General features: G+C 44.8%; 1 protein-coding gene across 2 annotated transcripts in view; it reads right to left on the reverse strand.

Annotated features, from left to right (window-relative positions):
- RUNDC3B (RUN domain containing 3B) overlaps positions 1-21,896 on the reverse strand; it is a 174,720-nt gene that overhangs the window by 126,360 nt on the left and 26,464 nt on the right. For both annotated transcript variants that reach the window (XM_073581919.1, XM_073581920.1), the window contains exon 2: positions 1,166-1,281. In XM_073581919.1, coding sequence (XP_073438020.1) covers positions 1,166-1,281 — 116 coding nt within the window. The remainder of the gene's footprint in view (positions 1-1,165; positions 1,282-21,896) is intronic.

Here is a 21,896-nt window from a genome sequence, read left to right on the forward strand (position 1 = left end):
GTGTCCATCAATCAGCCATCCTCCACTCCATCCATCTGGACCATCGAGCGTTGCATGGCCCTCATCGGTGAACAAAACAGTTTGGAAGTCAGTCTTCATGTATCGTTTGGCCCACTGGAGCCGTTTCTGCTTGTGTGCAGTGGATAGAGGTGGTCGACAGGATGGCTTACGCACAGCTGCAAACCTCTGAAGGACCCTGCATCTTGTTGTTCGGGGGACGTTGGAGGCACCAGCAGCTTCAAAAACTTGTCTGCTGCTATGACAAGGCATTTTTGCAGCTGCTCTTTTAACCTGACGCAATTGCCTGTTGGAAACAGTCCTCAATTTTTCCTTGTCAGCACGCACATGTGTGAGCTGGGAATGAGCTATATACTTCTTGATTGTGCGATGATCACGATTTGTCTTGGCAATGTTGATTGCAGTCATGCCTTGACCTAAATACTCCACAATTTGTTGCTTCTCAGCAGCCGACACATCCTTTTTCTTTCCCAATTTGGCAAAAAATGTAGGCTGCTTAATAATGTGGAACAGCCTTCTTAAGTAGTCTTGCCTTTATTTGGACACACCTGCCAAACTAATGTGCACAGGTATCTGCAATTGCTTTCAGTGATATAAAGAGCCCTGACACACATCACCATCAATGAGTTTAATTGACAAACAAAAAAATTCTAACCTTATCACTTCTAAACTCTTTTTGCATAATAATTTGGAACACAGTTTACTTACAAGCAATGGTGGAAATAGCTCTTCGTGAGGTGGGTCCATGATTGCTTGGTTAGGCAAGATGGCCTGGTGGGGTTTGTCATTCAATAAATGGACAGCAAATTTTTTGGTTAACGGGCTTGAGCTGTTTCTAAGCTGCGGTGATTGGTGGTAAACTGTTGGATATGGGAAGTCTACAAACGTTCTTGAATATAAAATGTTGAATTTGTAGGAGTATTAATTGTACATAAAGGCTGTGGACAATTTTATCCACAAAGTCAACGTGTTAGAACGTTTATTTTATACGCTGTGTACAGTAGATAAGCAGTAAGTATTGTATTGTGTGATGCCATAGAGATAAAGTCGGTGGTAAAAAAAAAAAAATGATCAAAACCTCCTGCTCTGCATTTATCATCATTCACCGGAATGAGACACATAATTCTGAACCTCCATCACTTCTTACCTTTGAGGCGATGGCTTAGGATCTGTTCTAAAATAGAGGCAAAGTTTAAAAATTCAGGTGCAGAATCATCAATGGTTTCAAAGCAGGAACGGTCAATCAGCGTCTTCACAGAAAACCTGCAAGAAAGGCAAAAAGAAACATGTCAGGGACCAATGTTGGAGTATTATTAGTAGTGAAACGTCATTAGCTTCCGGATGAACATTCATAGCACAATAATGGGGTAGCATATAGTCTTCAAGTGTCCCAGAATATTATTGAAGGTCATGGAAAAAGGGGAGACCTTCTAGACTCCCAAAAGAGTTAAGTCTTTGTGAGGCACAGTGCGGCTAATTTATTTGAGAACAGGGTAAAGTGCAAACAAATTAGTGGCTCAGGGGGCACAGGGAGGCCAACTTAGTGGCTCAGGGGGCACAGGGAGGCCAACTTAGTGGCTCAGGGGGCACAGGGAGGCCAACTTAGTGGCTCAGGGGGCACAGGGAGGCCAACTTAGTGGCTCAGGGGGCACAGGGAGGCCAACTTAGTGGCTCAGGGGGCACAGGGAGGCCAACTTAGTGGCTCAGGGGGCACAGGGAGGCCAACTTAGTGGCTCAGGGGGCACAGGGAGGCCAACTTAGTGGCTCAGGGGGCACAGGGAGGCCAACTTAGTGGCTCAGGGGGCACAGGGAGGCCAACTTAGTGGCTCAGGGGGCACAGGGAGGCCAACTTAGTGGCACAGGGAGGCCAACTTAGTGGCACAGGGAGGCCAACTTAGTGGCACAGGGAGGCCAACATAGTGGCTCAGTGGCAACAATGGAGTTAATTACTTTGTTCAGTGGGAACAGTGCAGCTAATTTATTAGTTTAGGGGTCACGTGTGGCTAATTAATTTATTATGGGGGCACAATGGGGCTGATTTATTTGATCAGGAGGCACAGTGTGCCTAATTTATTGGTTCCGTAGACACATTATGGCTGATTTCTTCGATCAGTGGGCACAGTGGAGCTAATTACTTTAATCAGGTTGTGGCTATTATTTTTGTAAGGCTACGTTCCCACAATCAGGAAGTAGCAGCGCTTTGGCCGCAGTGTATTTTCGCTGCGTTCTAATCCCGCAGGTACGTCCGCATGCGTTCACTGAACAATGCCGATTTACAGCATCCAATACATATCTATTGTGGAAATTTCGGTCACGAAAACGCTATTGACATGCTGCGGCTCGTAAACCCACATATTTAGGGAGCAAGTGACCGCATTATATGCAGGAGCATAGTGTCACACTGTGCTGCAAAAATGAGGAATTTGTCTGTAAAAATGTGCAGTGTCTACAAAAAAAAAAAAAAAAAAGAGGCAGAACTAGTGGGAAAATAATTCTCCAGTAATCGTGCAGCTACATTGCCTCTTCTCTCAACAAACAGAACATTTCCAGTATTTCAGCCACAGCAGGAGCTCAGCAGTGGCAGTGCGCTCACTGCTCAACGGCAACGACCCCAAAATACCGGCATGTATCTTATGTACACCGCTTCCGTCATGCTTCCAATCATTTTCCACTCCTGGTCTATATTTTTCACAATTCATCTTGCCTTTCTCTGGATTGCAAGAAAATTAGGATTTTGAGGCAGAGTGTGACAACTTCCTAGACCCCATTGACCAGATGTCCAACCAAGCAGTGAACTTCACTGTCGGCGAGTCCTGGTGCTACGACCTTAACTAATGGCAAAATTAGGCATAAATTAGTGGAATATCCCTTTAACCCACACCATATAAATGGCCATTATTTCACATAAAATGAGCTAAGTGGGTTAAAACGAGATGTATTATCTGTCACCGAATCGGAGACGCGTTACGAGCTGGAGGTGCGGCATGTGCTCTGCATTCCTCATCCACAGTCGCTGTCAGACCCGGCCTGATTGCATCTCTTTGGAGACGTCTTGTGTTCCACTGCGTTCAGAAACCTCTCAAGAAAACAGTCTGCCGCACAGATAAGGAAATAAACAATAATTCCCTAATATATGTGACGCTCCGGTAAGGACCGTTTGTCCGAGAAGCTTTTTCTGTAGCTGGACTGCCTATGTGACCCGGGTTAATTAGTTGCACAATTGGACTCTTGCTGGCCGATGATTCATCCTCACAAAATCATTGCCATGTGCATATCACATTTCTCCCATTTATAATCATTCTGTGTTTCTTCAGTTCTGCTGCGTTGTCTTATTGGCCATAAGTACAGCTCCCCTGAGAGTATTTCACACTCTCAGAAAGTCAATTACCAAGAAGAAAATGATTTTTGGAGAACATAGAATGATGGTCCATATAAAAGGATCTGTCATCAGGTCACCAGGCAAATCTCTATACTGGAGCATCTACTAGTGACCCAAAAACAAAGCTATTTTAGCATATTCCCTCCTAATTTAAAGAGGAATTGTCATCTTTCCTTACATGACTGATCTAATATACCATATATTCCCCGTAAAATAATAATTATGGAGCATTATTAAAGTTTCTCTGTAATTCCTCCTAGAAATGTATGAATAAATTGACAAATGGGCATTACAATTCCATTTGTCAACAATGGCAGCACTGATTGGATAGTGTCACAACACGCCCCCGAGTGGTTACTCCCCCAAGGATTAACAAAGAAATATCACAATGCAGAATTCTAAGAAAAAAGATGCATTTACTAAAAACTCAATGATATATGTCGGGGGCTCTACACCTAAATCACCTGAATGACTCTTGAAGAGCTATATAACGATTAGAACACTTCTGTATACACCAAATAAAATAGCAAATGGTAATTTTACCTGATCTAATCTGATAGATTATGAGATAAATTGACAACCTGCAAATCACTATGTAAAGTCAATGTCATCCTATGACTGGAAATTCAATTCAAAATAGCTACCACTAGCTGTATCCCTTCTGGCTAACTTGCTGTCCACTGCCTTTTGCAAGATGTAATATGTATCTAGCACCAGAGATGTTGAGATTATAGATTTCTGGATTAAAGGAGGTGGGGGGCAAGCCCTCGCCTCTCCACAGCCCAGGAGGTGAGGGGCCATCCCTTGCATCGCCTCAGCTCAGGAAGTGGAGGGCCAGCCTTCGCCTCTCCTTAGCCCAGTAGATGGGGGGCCAGCCCTCGCCTCTCCTCAGCCCGGGAGGTGGGGGGGCCAACCTTCGCCTCTCCTCAGCCTGGGAGGTGAGGGGCCAGCATTCGCCTCTCCTCAGCTCAGGAGGTGGAAGGCCAGTCCTCGGCCTCTCCACAGCCCGGGAGGTGGGGGGGCCAGCCTTCGCCTCTCCTCAGCCCAGCAGGCGGGGGGCCAGCCCTCGTCTCTCCACAGCCTGGGAGGTGGGGGGCCAGCCCTCGCCTCTCCACAGCCCGGGAGGTGGGGGGCCAGCCATCGCCTCTCCACAGCCCAGCAGGTGGGGGGCCAGCCCTCGTCTCTCCACAGCCTGGGAGGTGGGGGGCCAGCCCTCGGCTCAGCTCAGGAGGTGGTGGGCCAGTCCTCGCCTCTCCACAGCACAGGAGCTGCGGGGCCAGCCCTCGCCTCTCCACAGCCCGCCTCTCCTTTATAAACCACAAGAGCCATGCTCATTACAATCATCATCTGACAACAGAGATTGTCCTGCTGTTGCATGGATGCCCATAGCTGGTCAAGTCAGACAAAAAGAAGTATCCAATTCCAATAAGTGTAAAATTACCGGCACCTGTTTTTGCCAACATTTTTTGTGGGTTTTTCTGTTTGTTTTTTCCCCCCCCGAATCGCTCCCCAGTATTGATCTTGGATGGGTTATCAAACTTTACTGCAGCGCAGACTCCCTGGTTCTGCCAACCTATACAACTCTGGCAAAAATTAAGAGACCACTTGCAAATGTTAGGTTTGTCTGATTTTTCTATTTATAGGTATGCCATATTTTTGAGTAAAATGTAAATTGTTCTTTTAGTCTATAAACTTCTGACAACATGTCTCCGAATTTCCAAGCAATAAATTTTGTATTTTTTTTCTGACAAAGAAAAATTGTCCAATTTAAAAGACAAACAAACAAACAAACAAACAAACAGTGCTTTCAGACCTCAAATAATGCAAAGAAAACAAGTTCATAATCATTTAGAAACAATACTAATGTTTTATCTTAGGAAGAGTTCAGAAATCAATATTTTGTGGAATAACCATGATTTTTAGTCACAGCTTTCATGCGTCTTGGCTGCTTTCCACCAGTCTTTCACACGGCTTCTGGCGCAAGAAATGTAAGCAGTTCTTCTTTGACGGCTTGTGACTATCCATCTTCCTCTTGATTACATTCCAGAGGTTTCCAATGGGGTTCAGGTCTGGAGAAGGGGCTGCCCATGACAGGGATTTGATATGGTGGTCTCTTAATTTTTGCCAGAGTTGTATAGTTGCCAACAGTCCCAAGTTTGCCAGGATTGTTCCATATTTTCGAAAACAAGTCCTGTCAATTTGGGCATGTTCTGGTCCAAAAAGAAACAGGGTTTAATTAAACGCGGCTAAAAGGCGATACCGAATGCAAATTTTCATCTATTATCCGGTGGATGGGATTTAAGCTTCTCTATTTTACCAACCCAGATGTTGATAAGTATTCAAGATCAAATTCTGGTCACATGTCCGGTGCCATGATACAAGGACAGGGCACGATATTAGAAAGTCATCACAATGTCTAGATTCAGATCTGGGATCTCTCATTCACAATGATCAGGTTGGTTTTGTGCCCCATAGGCAAGCGTCTGATAATATCCGGAGGGTTTCTCATCTTCTGTATCAATGAGAAACTACGTAACATTGAAAGTACGCTACTATCACTTGATATTAAAAAAGCCTTTGATTCTATCTCAAGGCCATATCTGTTTGCAGTCTTGAGGAAATGGAAATTCCCCAATCAATTTTTTTCATGGATCCATGCCTTGTACAGTTCCCCTTTGGCGTATGTCAGCTATAACGGTTTCTCCTCAGCATATTTTCCATCAAGAGAGGTACTCGTCAGGGATGCCCCCTATCTCCAATATTATTTCTCTTAGCAATCGAACCATTAGCAATTCACCTTAGTCTCAACCCAAATATACAAGGTATAGAAATTGCGTCAGTTTTACACAAACTTTTCATGTTTGCAGACAACATACACATATCCACTCTGCAGATAAACCATTCAAAAATCACACGCCTTGCACATATCGCTCCCTGCCACCATTATATTGCGGCCCAAGCTAGGTTTTCCCTTTCAATGGACCACCAATCACCTTGAATATCTAGGTGTAAACTGAACAGCTAACTTAGAGTCCCTTTTCTCTGCCAAGTATCTTCACAAGCTTCGCAAACTTCATTCACAACTTCAGAATTGGGAGATGCTGAATCTTTCTTGGCTGGGTCGGATACGGGCGATTAAGGTGACTTTTCTCCCCAGAATACTCTATTTATTCCGTGTATTGCTTATCCCTGTTCCATCATACTACCTCAAATTAGCACAACGTCTAGTCAACACTTTTGTTTAGAAGGGTGGTCTCCCCAGAGTAGGAAGAGCAACTCTATACCGACACCACCTAAGAGGAGGTCTGGGAGTCCCTAAACCTTTCCAAATACTACCAGGCAGCCCAGTTAACTCTAAACCATGCTTATTCAGGACCCCCACTATGGCTTTCCTTAGAAGCCCCTGAGTGTCACCCAATGACCCTTGACGCTTTATTATGGATACTCCCAGCACAACACAAGCAAATTATCAATCCAATTCTATCACATGCTCTCAAAATATGGGATTCCCTAAAATATTCCTCGAACTTAATTTCCCCCTTCCTGCCTCTCGCCCCACTATGGGGCAATTCGCAGTCATCGTCCCCCCCCCCCCCCCCAGGAAATGAGTCTTTCTGGAGCTTTCACCTTTGTGTCGCCGCAGGGATTACGAGAGTCCACCACGTATTTATTGTTGATGGTATTATTCCATTCCCAGCCCTCCAAGAAAAGTACAAACGCCCTCCTAGAGCAATATTCCGCTATTTACAATTGAAGAACTTTATCACCACACTTCTGAGAAACTCCACCCTGCCTTACACTTCACTCCTCTCAAACAAAGGTGTCACCAGAATCCACATGTCCCAGGCACCATCTCACTCCTCTACTCACATAACTACACCTCACATAGGTGTAGTTTAACTTATATCTCTTCTTGGGAGTCTCATATTGGCTCTGACCTTATGGACCAAGAATGGTCTCAGATTTGGTCCCCTTCAACCGGTGGAATTTTAAATACCTTAATGCTACAGACAAACTATAAGGTCTTAACCCCAGCTAGAGTTGCCAAGGCAGTTCCCGGCTACTCTACCAAGTGTTTTAGAGGTTCTGATTCTGCCGGGAATATGTACCATATTTGGTGGTTGTGCCCCATGGTGCGCAGATTTTGGACTAGGGTATATCACCTAACTCTCTCAATCACAAACACTAACCTTACAAAAAAAACCAAAAAAAAAAACCTTGGGAGGCCTTACTTAAACGCACTCCTACCATCCCTAAACACACCCAGATTCTCATCTCATTTCTATTCCTAATGGCCAAGCAAACTATAGCATTGTCGTGAAAAAAATCTGGTGTAGTTTTGTCAGAAGTCAAGAGACGCCTTTCTTGGTATATGAGCAATGAAAAATTGCCTGCCTGCCTTATGGACAAAGTCTGTAAATTTGAAAAAAATTGGCTTCTCTGGGCGGAATACGCCAACCACACTCTCTTCGTGACACTTTCACTTTGTTTACATGCTCCTGACTCCCCAGACTCGTCCTAATTCGATATATTAAATTTAGTCTCAACTAACCCCCCCTCCCCTCGGGCTCCTTTTTCCCCTCCTTTACCCTCTACTTCTTCCATTAGTTACGTTAGCCCCTCACCTTGTACTCCACCCATCTAAATGTTTGTTTTCTTTTTGATCACTGTTTGTTATTTGTACCTGTTTGTTATCTGAATAATTCTTCAATAAAAATCTATTGTTGAAAAAAAAAAAAAAGTAATCACTATGTCAGTTACTAAAATTAATTATCAATTGACTATAGGAACCCTCCAAACCATGTCCCTGCATTATCTGGCATTAGTCAGAGCTCCGCCATATTTTTCCTGCTCACTAATGAAATTATTAAGTATCCTGTGGCGGTTCCACTCTAAGCTCGTTTCTCCCGTCCCACCAGACACGTTTATCACCAGCGCAGTCGATTCCCGCCCGCAGGAGCCTCGTGAGACACCCTCGGAGCTTTGTTCTGATTTGGATATAATTATAGTGACTAAGACAGTCGGAACATTTTACACTTTTTAGTTTAAATGGGAAAAGGTTAAAATGTTAGGTAAATTAAAGAGAAGTGTCTGTGCCTATTCATTTGTAAGTCTCCTCTTCTAGCTACGCTGTCTCAATAAACGACACAAGGAGCTAATTAAGCATCAAATGACCAACAATACAGCATATAGTCTTCTAAAAGCTAATGAAAGTCGCCCAGCAGAGGACATTTTTTTTTTTTTTTTAAATGACACAATATGGTAGGATTTTAAAGGGTTTGTCCACCTCTGGGGGCATTTTTTTTTTCTCAATTAAGATTAATTCATTTTTGGCTAAAAATCATTTTTGAAATTGGGTCGCCTTAAAAATCTTGCACTGTTGGTCTTCTAAAACCTCTTTAGTGCCCTATTCCAGGCTGCACAAGGAGTTAACTGAAGTTCCATCCATAAACGCATTCTATTAGTCCAATGTGAGAGTTTGCAACTTTTTATCCTGTCTTTTGTTTTTTTGTTTTTTTTTCTTAAGCTCTCAGATAATTTATGACCATAGTCCACATCAAAGTTGAATGTGCAGGGAAGGCTGTAATAGAGGTGGACTAGCCCTTTAAGTAAACAATGATATTAATGTAAAGATGGTAACCCTAACTAAAAGAAAGAGTTTGGTGAAAAGCAATATGGAGAAGAAAACCCTCTCTAGTAGCAGAAACAATGAGATGGATTTGCCGGGTCTTTCCCCTCTGCAGGAAGCGGCGGCGGGTCTTTCATCCTCTGCAGGAAGTACTGCATCTTTGTCTGCTCTCCAGTGTGCATAACAGGACTGGTAAGGCATTGGATAATGGCAGCAGTAAGGCATGCTGTGAAGTGAAGGAAAGGAAGTTCTAACTCTTATAGTGCTGGCAGAATGCAGTTCCCGAGGAATCACACTCTGAAAAATAATAGCTGAAAAGTTACTAAAGATGGGCGGACCCCTGGATGTTCGGGTCCAGCCGGTTCGGACAAACAGTTACAAAAAGTTTGGATTCGGATGCCAGAACAGTCCCCTGACCTGAACCCCGTTCACTTGAATGGGGGGGCCCGAACATCCAGTGTTTGCCACGCTGTCATGTGCATGGCAGTGCGGCAAACACCGCTTCTGATTGGCGGTGAAATCCTCCCCGCCGGTCAGAGAGCCGCGGTTCCCACGCTGTCAAAAGACAGCGGGAGCGTTCAGCTGTGATCAGAGGTATAAAGTTTACCTCTGGTCACCGGTGTCAGCTGATGGGACTATAGCTCCCATCAGCCGATGCATGCTGCTGCTAATAACATTGAGAGCAGAAGAGGCAGATGGGAGTATTCATCAGCTGCTCCTGCACTGTAAAAAATAATAAATAAAAAAACCATGCATGGGTTCCCCTGTACTTTTGATAACTTGCCAGGCAATACTCACAGCTGGGGGCTGCAACCCTTAGCTGTCAGCTTCAACAAGGCTGGTTATCAAGAATAGAAGAGGTGTCCACGCGTTTTTTTTTTTTAATTATTTAAATAAAATTCAAAATAAATTGGACCTGAACCAGATAGGAAAATTATACAGAATTTTTTTTTTGTGTGGAGTTCCCGTTTAAATAAACTAGAAAAACATATGAATATTGTTGCATTTCAGCTTTACTCACTATTCAAGATACACAAAGTGTTTGTCGAGTAGGAAGGACGTATTGCTTTGCTATACCACATTACTGTGGCAAGTACGGTAAATGTCATGCTTTTTTCATGGCGCTAGATCATCACTAGCCATAGAGCTAAATGGAGCGGAAAAACAATGTGCGTTTCATTTCCAAACACATTTTAATGGCTGGAAGAACTTTATCCATCTCCTTACTCCATTCCTGCCCAAAATGGATCTTTCCATAGCAGGATCGATGTGATTCATGGAGATGTGGTTTCCAGTGGGTGGAAGATCAGGTTCGGAGACTTCTGCAAATCCAGCTTTCACCTGACTATCCCCGCTATCAAGGTTGCAACTATAGTGGATGGAGAAGTATCAATTGCACCCAAGATTTGTCAGACCCCAAACAATCTGAAACTGAAGTCCAATCATGGGGTTGGGTCATCAAAATCATTGTAGTAGAACCACCTTATAAGACCTCCAAAAGTTGGAGGGGACCTGTTCAGAGATTTTGCCAGTGACTGGTGTCCTTTATTAGAGTAACTGATGCACCTTCTGCTTTAGAGCTGTGCCGCTCGTGAGCAGGATGAAGTTTGGAAATTACCATCCTCAAGTAGGGTGATCCAACAAAAGGTATTGCAGTAAATGCTAGAAAATTGACTTATCTGGGCATGGTCCTGGCAGCCAAGACTGTATCTCAACTTTGGAAAGGTCATCAATATCTTTTAGTTACAAACTCTCATGAAACTTCTGAGAGACTACTGAAAAGTTAAAATCTTCGTTGCAAAAGCTTCCCGAAACCTTCCAGCAGGCAGCACTTCTGGAACTTATTCAGGGAAGCCTAAGTGTCCAGTTAGGTGAGAAGTGGGGCATGAAAGAGCGAGACTTGTTAAAAGAGTGTGTGGTTATGCCAAACATTTTGACACTACAGTAGCTTCCACTTGGCCATATGTTGGCAAGTATGACGATACTTTCACCGGGTACTGGGTCGTCTAGAATGATCGACCAAAACTGTGATTGACAGTCACGTGAATAGTCATGTGACTTCGTCAGTACCCAGTCGGATGCTGATGACACTGATCTGAAGGGCAGTTTAATTCTCCAGAAATAGCGCCACTCTTGTCCAAGGGTTGTGTCTGGTGCGGAGCCTGCAATACCAGGAGTAGCCTGTGAGCGTTAAGTGGCGCCGTTTCTGGGTCAAGAATATAGATCTTGTTTTTACTTTCATAAAACCAATTTCAATGACATCAATCTCACGTTACCCTATAAAGGCCATGCTATTTTAAAACAATGTTTTAGCATCGAACATCTATAGTGCTAATCTATAAAACCCGAAGAGAATGTAAACGGTTAAAGGCAGAACATAACTCACAGCCTGTACCATTACATGGCAGGATGACTTGTCAATGCCGCTGACGTAGGAGCCGCTGGACCATTCACTACTGAGTCACCCTCTGAATTCAGCATCTTATACTGGAATGAGCTAATCGCTGATGCACCGAGCATCGAACGCAAGCAAGACGCATTAATATTCTAACATGGAAAATATGCAGCCTTATCGAGTGCCTGGCCTAAAAAGTGCAGTTGACCTGACAACCAATATTGCAAAAATTGCATTTTGTACGAGACTTGTTGTCAACCCGGTGTCTCAGGCTCCTGAAAGTACAATGGTCATTAGGAAAAAAAATTAATATGGCCACATGCAATGAGCGCGCTTCCAGGTTCCTCCGGTGTCATTAGCGTGTTGCATACTTCCGGCCACATTCCAACTAGACAAGTACAACTGAATTGAGTTGGGTCGTGCACATCTAGTCTGCACGTGACCGCAAGTAGGCAAATCGCATACTTGCAGTGGCACACCAAGCACCGGAGAATCCTGACAGTGCGCACACTGTGCGCTGTAAGAAGTCACAAGTCTGCAGTCACATAAGGTAACTACAGACCTGAGACCCAAGCCTGGACAACGCCTTTAATCAAAATTCATATATAGGATATTTCACATTATACTTAACAGTACCTGTCGTTTCATACAAAACATTATTGTCTTCAAGCCTCATGATAAGTTAAAACAGATTCTGGTGCAGGTACGAGTCTAATATATCCAGGAAATGTCCTGATTCTTCTGCACTGTAACATGCCTTCCACTCTTTTAATCATTCTGCCAGAACAATAGGTGCAGGAACTTCTCCTTTAATTACCCAACTAAAAGCCTGCTTGTCTGTTATGGCTTTAAGCAGTTTGACAGACAAGAGAGCATGAACAGAGAAACAAAGACCCACCCATACTTCCTATAGAATGATAAAGCCCCACCCCACTTCCTATATAGTGATAAAGCCCCACCCCACTTTCTATATAGTGATAAAGCCCCACCCCACTTCCTATATAGTGATAAAGCCCCACCCCACTTCCTATATAGTGATAAAGCCCCACCCCACTTCCTATAGAATGATAAAGCCCCACCCCCGCTTCATATATATATATATATATATATATATATATATATATATATATAGTGATAAAGCCTCACCCCCGCTGCCTATAGAATGATAAAGCCCCACCCCCGCTTCCTATATATATATATATATATATATATATATATATATATATAGTGATAAAGCCTCACCCCCGCTGCCTATAGAATGATAAAGTCCCACCCTCACTTCCTATATAGTGATAAAGCCCCACCCCCGCTTCCTATATATAGTGATAAAGTCCCACCCCACTTTCTATATAGTGATAAAGCCCCACCCCACTTCCTGTAAATCAGTCTTGCAATCTCTGCTACAGACAGATTACACTTGACAACAGGCAGGGGAAAGCAAGTTGCACAGACGGAAGATGCCTAATGGTCAGGAGGACTTTGATCACTAAAAAAAAATTCTTAAACAGGAAGTGATCTGCAAGGAAATGTGGAAAAATTCTAAAATCAAGAATGCAAAGACAGGTACACTCTGCTCACACCTCATTTCTTCCTTCCATCCTAGTCATATGTTGGGTGTAACTGCATTGTCTTAACGCCACTTAAAAAAAAATATGCAATTTGGCAAGGGGGCACAGAAACTTTTGCAAAGGACTCTATAATCCGAAAGATTGCCATCAAAACGCGTTTCATTTTTTTGCTCATTTCTCCCTTCCATTCTTCTATCTGCTCCCAACAGAAATGTCTTTTCCAAAATTTACAACATGAAATTTTTTTATTTTTTTTAAACATGCTGCTATTTGCAGAAAACACAAAGAAAATAATGGAGGTCTATTTAACAATTTTCTCATACCAGCAAAGTACTGAGAAATCTTGCAATTCATCCATCTCAGGGTACATAGACGACACTACGGCACAAAGCCGGAAAAGCAACTGCAGATGAGACTGATAGCGGCACAATGGCGCTCTCCGTGGGCAACAATACCGCTGATTAGGTCTCAAAGTTGCGCTGGAAACCGTCTCCTGCTTCAGCAAACAATCAACTTCTTGTTAGATGCAATTATTAAAAGTAAAGTGAAGCAAAAGCTAGATAGCTGTAAACTCAGAAGTAACAGGACATCCAGGAGCTAAAAAAATAATGCCACACTCCATGGTCTTTCCCCATTTACATAAGGATCTGCGACACTAATCCGATAATGGACCCAAAATAGAAAACTTCAGTATTTCTCGTATAGGGACCCACACTAAGATGGGAAAGGAATTTTCCAAAATTTGCAACTGTCAGCCACATTGTCTCCGTAATCTCTGTTTGGAACCGCAAAGAACGATTATTTTAATACACATTCCTAGAAGTCATTACATCATTGCAGACTTCGGTCAGTCGAGCGGTTGAAACAAATCGAGTCCTGATCGTTTACTGACCCGCTACTAGCACCGAGTGACCATTTTTCCTGCCAGTAGAATCAAAATTTTTATTAATGAAATTTTTACGCCTCTTCTGTGCAATGTCGTCGTCAATTTTGCACAGTTCAAGTTGCAAAAATTCTAAAAGGTGCAAATAATCAGCACCATGTAGATTTCCTAGAAAAAGATAACACAGAGACGCGAGTCAGGCAAAGATTAATCCTCTGCCCATTATGAGATGAAAAAACTAAAGACATAAACATAATGATTGAATACTCTGCAGTAAAATAAATAGCATAGAGCATGAAAATAACATACGGTACTTAGCTAACATATTTTTTGATTAAAAAAAAAAATGCAAAAGCCATCCGACCACTCAACGGTGACCGTAATTTGGACAGTCCTAACTCTAATATTAAGTTTGTCAAGTGACATGCATATGGGGATGAGGGCATGTGGTATGATGGCTTTTGCATTTTTTTAATTTTTTCTGTTCAGTGGCTAATGTGAACGTGCGCTTACACGCTGCATGCACACCAGTGTATATCCCAGTTCATACCTCTGGGATTTTTATCAGTCTGTTTGCATCAAGTGCACATAAAGGTGTGGCCTTCCTTTTCTTTGAGCTGAGCATTATTTTTTGAAGTTGTCTCCCATGGGTGTGTGTCCATTTATTAGACCCAGTCCTTCTCAGCCCTTATCCACATGCATGTCACTTGACAAATGGTAAGGTTTTTAAATATTAGAGTTAGGGCTATCCCAATTATGGTCACCGTGAAGTGGTGGGATTTCGTTTGCATTTTTTTTATTTAAAAAATATGTTAACATAAGTACCGTATATTATTTTCATGCACTATGCTGTTTATTTACTGCAGGGTATTTAACCATTATGTTTCTGTCTTTGTTTTTTTCTGTTCAGTGGCCAAGTGTGAACGTGCGCTTACAGGCTGCATGCACACCAGTTTATATACCAGTTCATACCTTTTGGGGGATTTTTCCTTTCATGAGTTGGTGGATGCCAGGTTTATATAGTAAAAACTACAAGATTTAGTCTGCTTTTAGGAACAAAAAAAAAAAAAAAGAAAGAACAAAAAACCTTGATGACTAAGCTATACTCTGTAGGACGAGCCTGAAATCCAGCTCCAAATCAAAATTATTCACATTTCCCTGGCTTTCTATTTGCAGTGAGTATAATCTGGAGATAGGCAGAATGCCAAGGACCGCTAGAACATGAGCACCAGCTGTACCCACTTGTCTATTAAATCCGACAACAATCTCGGGGTCTCGGGTGTATTAAATATTGACAGCTACAGGTGTAAGATTTTAAAAAGGAGCCCACAGAGAAAACCAAGTCTAATAAACGCCGGAATAACATAGGAGCCATGAATGAAATAGGCTGGGAACGTTTTGCTGCTTTTATCTGGACGGATTTGGCTCAAGTTGTAAATAACAGTGTTAAAGGGAATCTGTCTGAGGGCCCAGAATGATTTACGGGCAGAGAATTCAATTCCAGCGATGTGTCACTTTACTAGGCTGGTTGTAGCAGTTTTGCTAAAATCCATGTTTTATCTGCTGCCGATCTAGCGGTTCTCTGAATGCTGAGCTCTGTATAACCCCGCCCACATCACCGTTTGGCAGCTCTCTGTGTACACTGTGCATAGCTGCCAATCAGTATAGCTGCCATTCATGACTGGCCCAGCCAGAGCCCTGACCTAAACCCAATTGAGCATCTCTGGAGAGACCTGAAAATGGCTGTCCACCAACGTTCACCATCCAAACCTGATGGAACTGGAGAGGATCTGCAAGGAAGAACAGCAGAGGATCCCCAAATCCAGAGGTGAAAAACTTGTTGCCTCATTCCCCATTCTCAAAAGGAACTTCTACTCAATACTGAGCAAAGGGTCTGAATACTTATGACCAGGTGATATTTCAGTTTTTCTTTTTTTAATAAATTTGCAAAAATTTCTACATTTCTGTTTTTTTCCGGTCAAGATGGGGTGCAGAGCGTACATTAATGAGAAAAAAAATGACTTTCTGAATTGACCAATTGGCTGCAATGAAACAAAGAGTGAAAAATGTAAAGGGGTCTGAATACTTTCCGTACCCACTGTATAGGCCGAGCTTCAGAGGATACTGCTCTTCATGTCATGGCTATGTCGCAATTAGAAATGGCCATCTTTTCTACAGATTGCATTCCGATGTGACTTTTGACTTATTTTACATTATGAGCCGGTTGAATATTAAGGAGAAAACTGGAATAACACAAACTATCCTCCAGCAACCAAGGAAAGTAAAACACACAAACAACATTGCGGGATGTATTTGAAAACTTCAGAGATTTGCTTCCTTTGGGATATCCTTACATTACGAAGTCACCAAATGAATTTTAGATACTTTTGCTAAACTTTCAACATATTAGAAGTTTTGTTTAGAAGGTGCTGCAAAAATGAAGGTGCAAAAACCGGATTACTTACCGGTAATACTCTTTTGTAGAGTCCACGACAGCACCCACTGAGAGAGGGGATCCGCCCCCGGAACAGGAAACCTACAGAGAGATAAATGGGGCGGTCCCCCTCGCTCCCTCAGTTTGTGTTACCGAGAACAACAGAGGAACCGCCATACATGTTTTAGTCAATTTATTTGGGCAATTCATCTATCTTACCACTATGTAGTTTTATGTTTACTAAGTTTAATCACATATCTAACTTAAATCACAATCTCCACCACCAAGGAGACCCATGTGTGAAAAATTCTTACGGGAGGGAAGTGAGCGGGTGCTGTCGTGGACTCTATAAAAGAGTATTACCGGTAAGTAATCCGGTTTTTCCTCTTCGCCACGACAGCACCCACTGAGAGATTTCCAGAGATAATCACTTGGGCGGGCACACCGTGTTAAGGACTGATCTACCAAAAGTTAGATCCTCGGTAGAGGACAAATCTAGTCTATAGTGGCTATAAAAGGTAGACGGAGAAGACCAGGTTGCAGCCTTACATATTTGTTCAATTGGGACGTTCGCCCTCTCGGCCCAGGAGGATGATATGGCTCTAGTGGAGTGCGCCTTAATCCCCAGTGGAGGGTCTTCTCCTTTTGTCAGATACGCCATTGTGATCGCATCTCTAATCCATCTGGATATCGTGCCTGATGTAACTGCAGACCCCTTCCTGCTGCCCTGGAATGAGACAAAAAGAGACCTACTCTGCCTCCAGGGACTGGTCCTATCTAGATAGGCTAGCACGGCTCTTTTCACATCTAAGGTGTGATATTTCTCCTCGTCCTGTGTTGACGGGTTCTCATAGAATGAAGGTAGGCATATCTCTTGAGACCTATGAAATTTAGTTGCCCGTTTGGGCAGGTAGGACGGGTCCGTCTTTAAAATGAGACTGTCTCGTGTTGTTAACAGGAACAGTGGGTCTACTGATAGAGCATGAAGATCACTCACTCCCCTGGCCGATACTAAGGCCACCAGCGTAGCCGTTTTCAATGAGAGGCACTTTACTGATGCTGAGCTTATGGGCTCAAATGGTGCCTGAGTGAAGGCATCCAAAACTAGAGTAAGGTTCCACGCTGGTAGCCGAGGCACATGCACCGGTTCTGCTCGTTGACAAGCCGAGATAAACCGAGTCACCCATCTATTTGCTGCCACGTTATAGTTAAACAGGGCTCCTAGGGCTGACACGTGGACCTTAAGAGTGTTTACTGAGAGTCTCAGTTCTCGGCCTTTTTGTAGAAACTCTAGAATGGCCGTAATGGGTACTTCACCAGCTAGTTTTGTTGGGTGAAAGGCCAGTAACTTCCTCCACACCTTAGCATATATTTTTGTCGTGGACTCCTTCCTGCTTTGTAGCAGGGTATTGATTAGGTTCTTTGAGAAACCCTTCTGCCTCAGTAGCTCCCTTTCAAATTCCAGGCCGCTAGGTGCAGGGCTTTGGCCTGTGGATGGTGTCAGGGTCCCTGCGAGAGAAGATTCTGGTGCAGCGGCAGGATCCACGGGTCGGTTACCGACATGGCTCTCAGCCATGAAAACCATGGTCTTTTTGGCCAAAACGGGGCTATCAAGATGACCCTCGCCCTCTCCTGTCTTATTTTCCTGACTACTGTTGGTAGTAGCACCATTGGAGGGAAGGCATAGGCTAGTTGGAATGCCCAGGGTGCTTGGAGGGCATCTAGAATGTCTGGGTTGTCCGACCTGTAGAGAGAAGCAAACCTTTTTACGCGCCTGTTGGCTCTGGTTGCGAATAGGTCTCTCTCTGGTCTGCCCCATTCTGACGCTATCATTTCGAAGACGTCTCTGCTGAGGACCCACTCTCCCTGGTATAGGGCCTGGCGACAGAGATAGTCTGCTCGGGAGTTGTCCACTCCTCTTATATGGAGCGCTGACAAGGAGAGAAGATGGACCTCGGCCATCTCCAGAATCTTTCCCGCGATAGACATCAGTGGCATTGACCGCGTGCCTCCTTGCCGGTTTATATAGGCCACTGCGGTGGTATTGTCTGTCTGGATCTTTACGTGGGCGCCTCTTAACTGCGGGAGAAAGTAGGATATCGCGTAAAAAATCGCTGTTAGCTCCTTTACATTAGAGGAGGCCTCTATTTCATTCTCACGCCACCAGCCTTGTACCATGTGCTCCTCTAGGTGGGATCCCCAACCTAAGGGGCTGGCATCCGTGGTGAGTATCTTGGAGGGAGTCACCCACCACTGTACTCCCTTCGATAGATTGGAAGGAATTAACCACCATTTTAGGGATTCAACCACCTCGGGCGATAGGGACATCTTCCCTTCCAGCCGCCCCTGCAGTCTGTCTCCTGCAGAATAGCCCACTGTAGTTCTCTGGAGTGGAACTGAGCCCATTGCACCGCTGGAATGCACGATATCAGAGACCCCAGCAAGGACATGCCCTGTCTCAATGATATTACAGGTCCTCCTGTAGTATTCTGTACTTTATCGATTATGGCCATTACTTTGGCGTTTGGCAGAAAGCACTCCTCAGTTACGGAGTCCACTTGCAGGCCCAAAAACCTTTGACAGGTCACTGGCTCTAGTCTGGACTTCTCCCAGTTAATTAGCCAACCCAGTGTTTGTAGGGATGAGATAATCCTAGCTATTCTTGCTTCACACTGTGTAACAGAATTCCCCACTATGAGTAGGTCGTCTAAGTAAGGGACAACTAGGGTGTCATTCAGCCTTACATACGACATTACTTCCAGCATTAATTTGGTAAATACCCGAGGAGCCATGGATAGCCCGAATGGCATTGCCGCAAACTGGAAATGCTGAATCCGACCTCTGAACCAGACTGCTACCCGCAGGAACCTCTGGTGCCCTCGATATATGGGGAGATGGTAGTAGGCGTCCTTTAGGTCCAAGACTGCCATATAACACCTGGGAAACAAAAGCTTTATTGCAGACTTAATCGACTCCATTTTAAACGACCTTAGTCTTAGGAAGGTATTAAGTTTCTTTAAATTTATTATAGTCCTGTAAGAGCCATCTGGTTTTGGGACTAAGAATAGAGGAGAATAAAAGCCCATCCCTATCTCGTCGTCTGGGACCTCTACTAGGACCTGATTAGTTAGCAGTACCGCAATCTCCATCTCCAGTGCTTCCTGCTGTGATCGGGACTTCATAGAAGTCAATAAGAAGGAGTTCGGTGGATACCGAACGAATTCTAATTTTAGGCCTGATGATACAATATTTAGGGCCCACGGGTTTGATGTCACCTTCATCCATTGGCGGCTGAATCTTAATAGCCTGCCACCTACCGGTGTAACGGTTTTATCGGGATCTGTCTCCCCTGAAGGGACGTTTCCCGAATAGGTTGCCTCTTTGCTTGGGGTCCTTATTTCCCCAGCGGTCCTGGGGTCTAAAGTCCTTCTTTTTACCGAACGGCGGCTTCCTGTAGGCCCTCCTGTTGAACGGAACATACGGGTTAGGGAACCCCTTCTTCCTCTCCTCCGCTTTTGTCAAAATCTCATCCAGTTCCGTACCAAACAGGTACTTACCCTGGCAGGGTATAGCACACAATCTAGTTTTTGTTTGTGTGTCTCCTTTCCACCCCTTCAACCATAAGGCCCGCCTGCCTGCATTGGTCAGTCCTGCCGCTCTAGCCGACAACCGGAGAGAGTCCGCGGAGGAGTCAGAGAGGAAGGCCGCTGCTCCCTTAATGAGGGGTATAGAGGAAAGAAGTCTACTCCTAGCTACTCCATTCTTAATATTGTCCTCCAAGTCGTTCAGCCACACCAACATTGATCTTGCCGTACACGTGGCTGCTATTGCGGGCTTAAAGGCTGCCGTACAAGCTTCCCAAGATCTTTTGAGGAATGTATCGGTCTTACGATCCGAAGAATCAGCCAAAGTTCCCGAATCCTCTACCGGCAAGGAGGATCTACGGGAGGTAGAGGCCACTGCCGCATCCACCTTGGGGGCTCTCGACCAGGCTGTTAACTCCTCATCGTCAAAGGGATACTTACGCTTTGACGTTAAGGGGAGGAAGGTTCTCTGACCTTGTTTCTCCCATTCCCTCTTAACTAGGTCTTTTACAGCTGGGACCACTGGGAATGCTCGGACCTTTTTACGGGAAATACCCGCAAACATTATGTCATGAGGGGTCTTGGGGTCCTTACTCTCCGGCAACCCCATGGTATTTCGGACAGACTTCACAAGATTACTGACACTGTCCGTGGGGAAACACGTCTGATCCTCGTCCTCTGAGGAAAGGTATTCCTGGGACTTATCGGAATCTAGTTCTCCGGTATCTGACGGCGACTTTGACGCCAGCGAGACTCCTCCTTTAGGCGAACGTATTTCTCTCACGGAGGAGTGACCCCCTAGACTACTGGAACCGCCTAAGGCCCGTAGTTCCTCTCTTATCATTGCCCGGATATCCTCCTTCTTTCGTGAGGATTCCTCCTGTAAGGCCTCCTCAATACATGATTGGCATAATCTCTTTGGGTGGCCATCCGGGAGGGGCTGCGAACATAAGGCACACTCTCTATGTTTCGCCTTCTCTGTTCTTTTAGCCTAAAGGGGGTATGGACCAGAAAGAGAAGGCTATCAATTATCTATCCTGACCAAAAAAACACTCACCCGTGAATTTCGTCAGCAACTACCGGCTTCGGTGTCCGAGACCCAGGCTGAGGCGAGGCATGGGACGACTTCTTTTCCTTACGTTTCTTCTCTAACGGCTCATCTTGCCTGGAAGGTCCACTGGATTCCTTCCTAGAGCTGCCACTTTTTCTGGTGCTATTGGTTCTCCTTGTAGCACTGCTCTGTCTACTGCCAAGTGGGGATACCACTAGCTGACCTAATGGGAGCGAAGCTGGGTCGTCTAAGGACGACATGACTGCGCACTAGCGCTGTGTCTGTGACTTCCTTTTAAAGCCTTTGCCATAGCTGCTCCTCCTTCTCTTTTTTTTTTTTTTTTCTCTGTCCACCATTTTTTTTTTTTTTTTTTCTCTCTTTCTCCCCCTACTGCGCATGCGCGGGCGTTGTCCTGCGGTCTCTGCCTTCAGCCTGATCCCGGAAGTCCTCCTCCACTTCCGGGTTGCCTCTCCTGGAGCGCTGGGTCACCGCAAATAGTGATGCGGCCGGCGACACCGCACGTCTGCGCCCCCCCTCCATGCACGGGGTCCTTCTCCTGCCGCAGGTATGACTCCCAGCGGCGCCGCTCAGCACACACGCTCAAGCCCTTCTGCCACTCAGGGGGGGGCGCGCGGCCTCAGTACGCCCAGATGGCGCTAGTAATACCCCCAGTGAGCTTTGGCACCACTGTCGCCTCCAGCCTCATCTGCATTACACCAGCTCTGGGGGGGGAATACACCTCTCCGCCCGACGCTGCCTCCGGTCCTGGGGCCCCTGCTGCTGATATTCTGCGCGCAGGCGGCTACCAGACCAGGCATCCTCTTCTGCGGGTTCCTTTCCAGGAACAGGAAACCAAACTGAGGGAGCGAGGGTGACCGCCCCATTTATCTCTCTGTAGGTTTCCTGTTCCGGGGGCGGATCCCCTCTCTCAGTGGGTGCTGTCGTGGCGAAGAGG

This window comes from Dendrobates tinctorius, unplaced genomic scaffold, assembly GCF_039654945.1.
Source record: "Dendrobates tinctorius isolate UK_male_01 unplaced genomic scaffold, ASM3965494v1 ptg000070l, whole genome shotgun sequence".
Classification (NCBI taxonomy): Eukaryota; Metazoa; Chordata; class Amphibia; order Anura; family Dendrobatidae; genus Dendrobates; species Dendrobates tinctorius.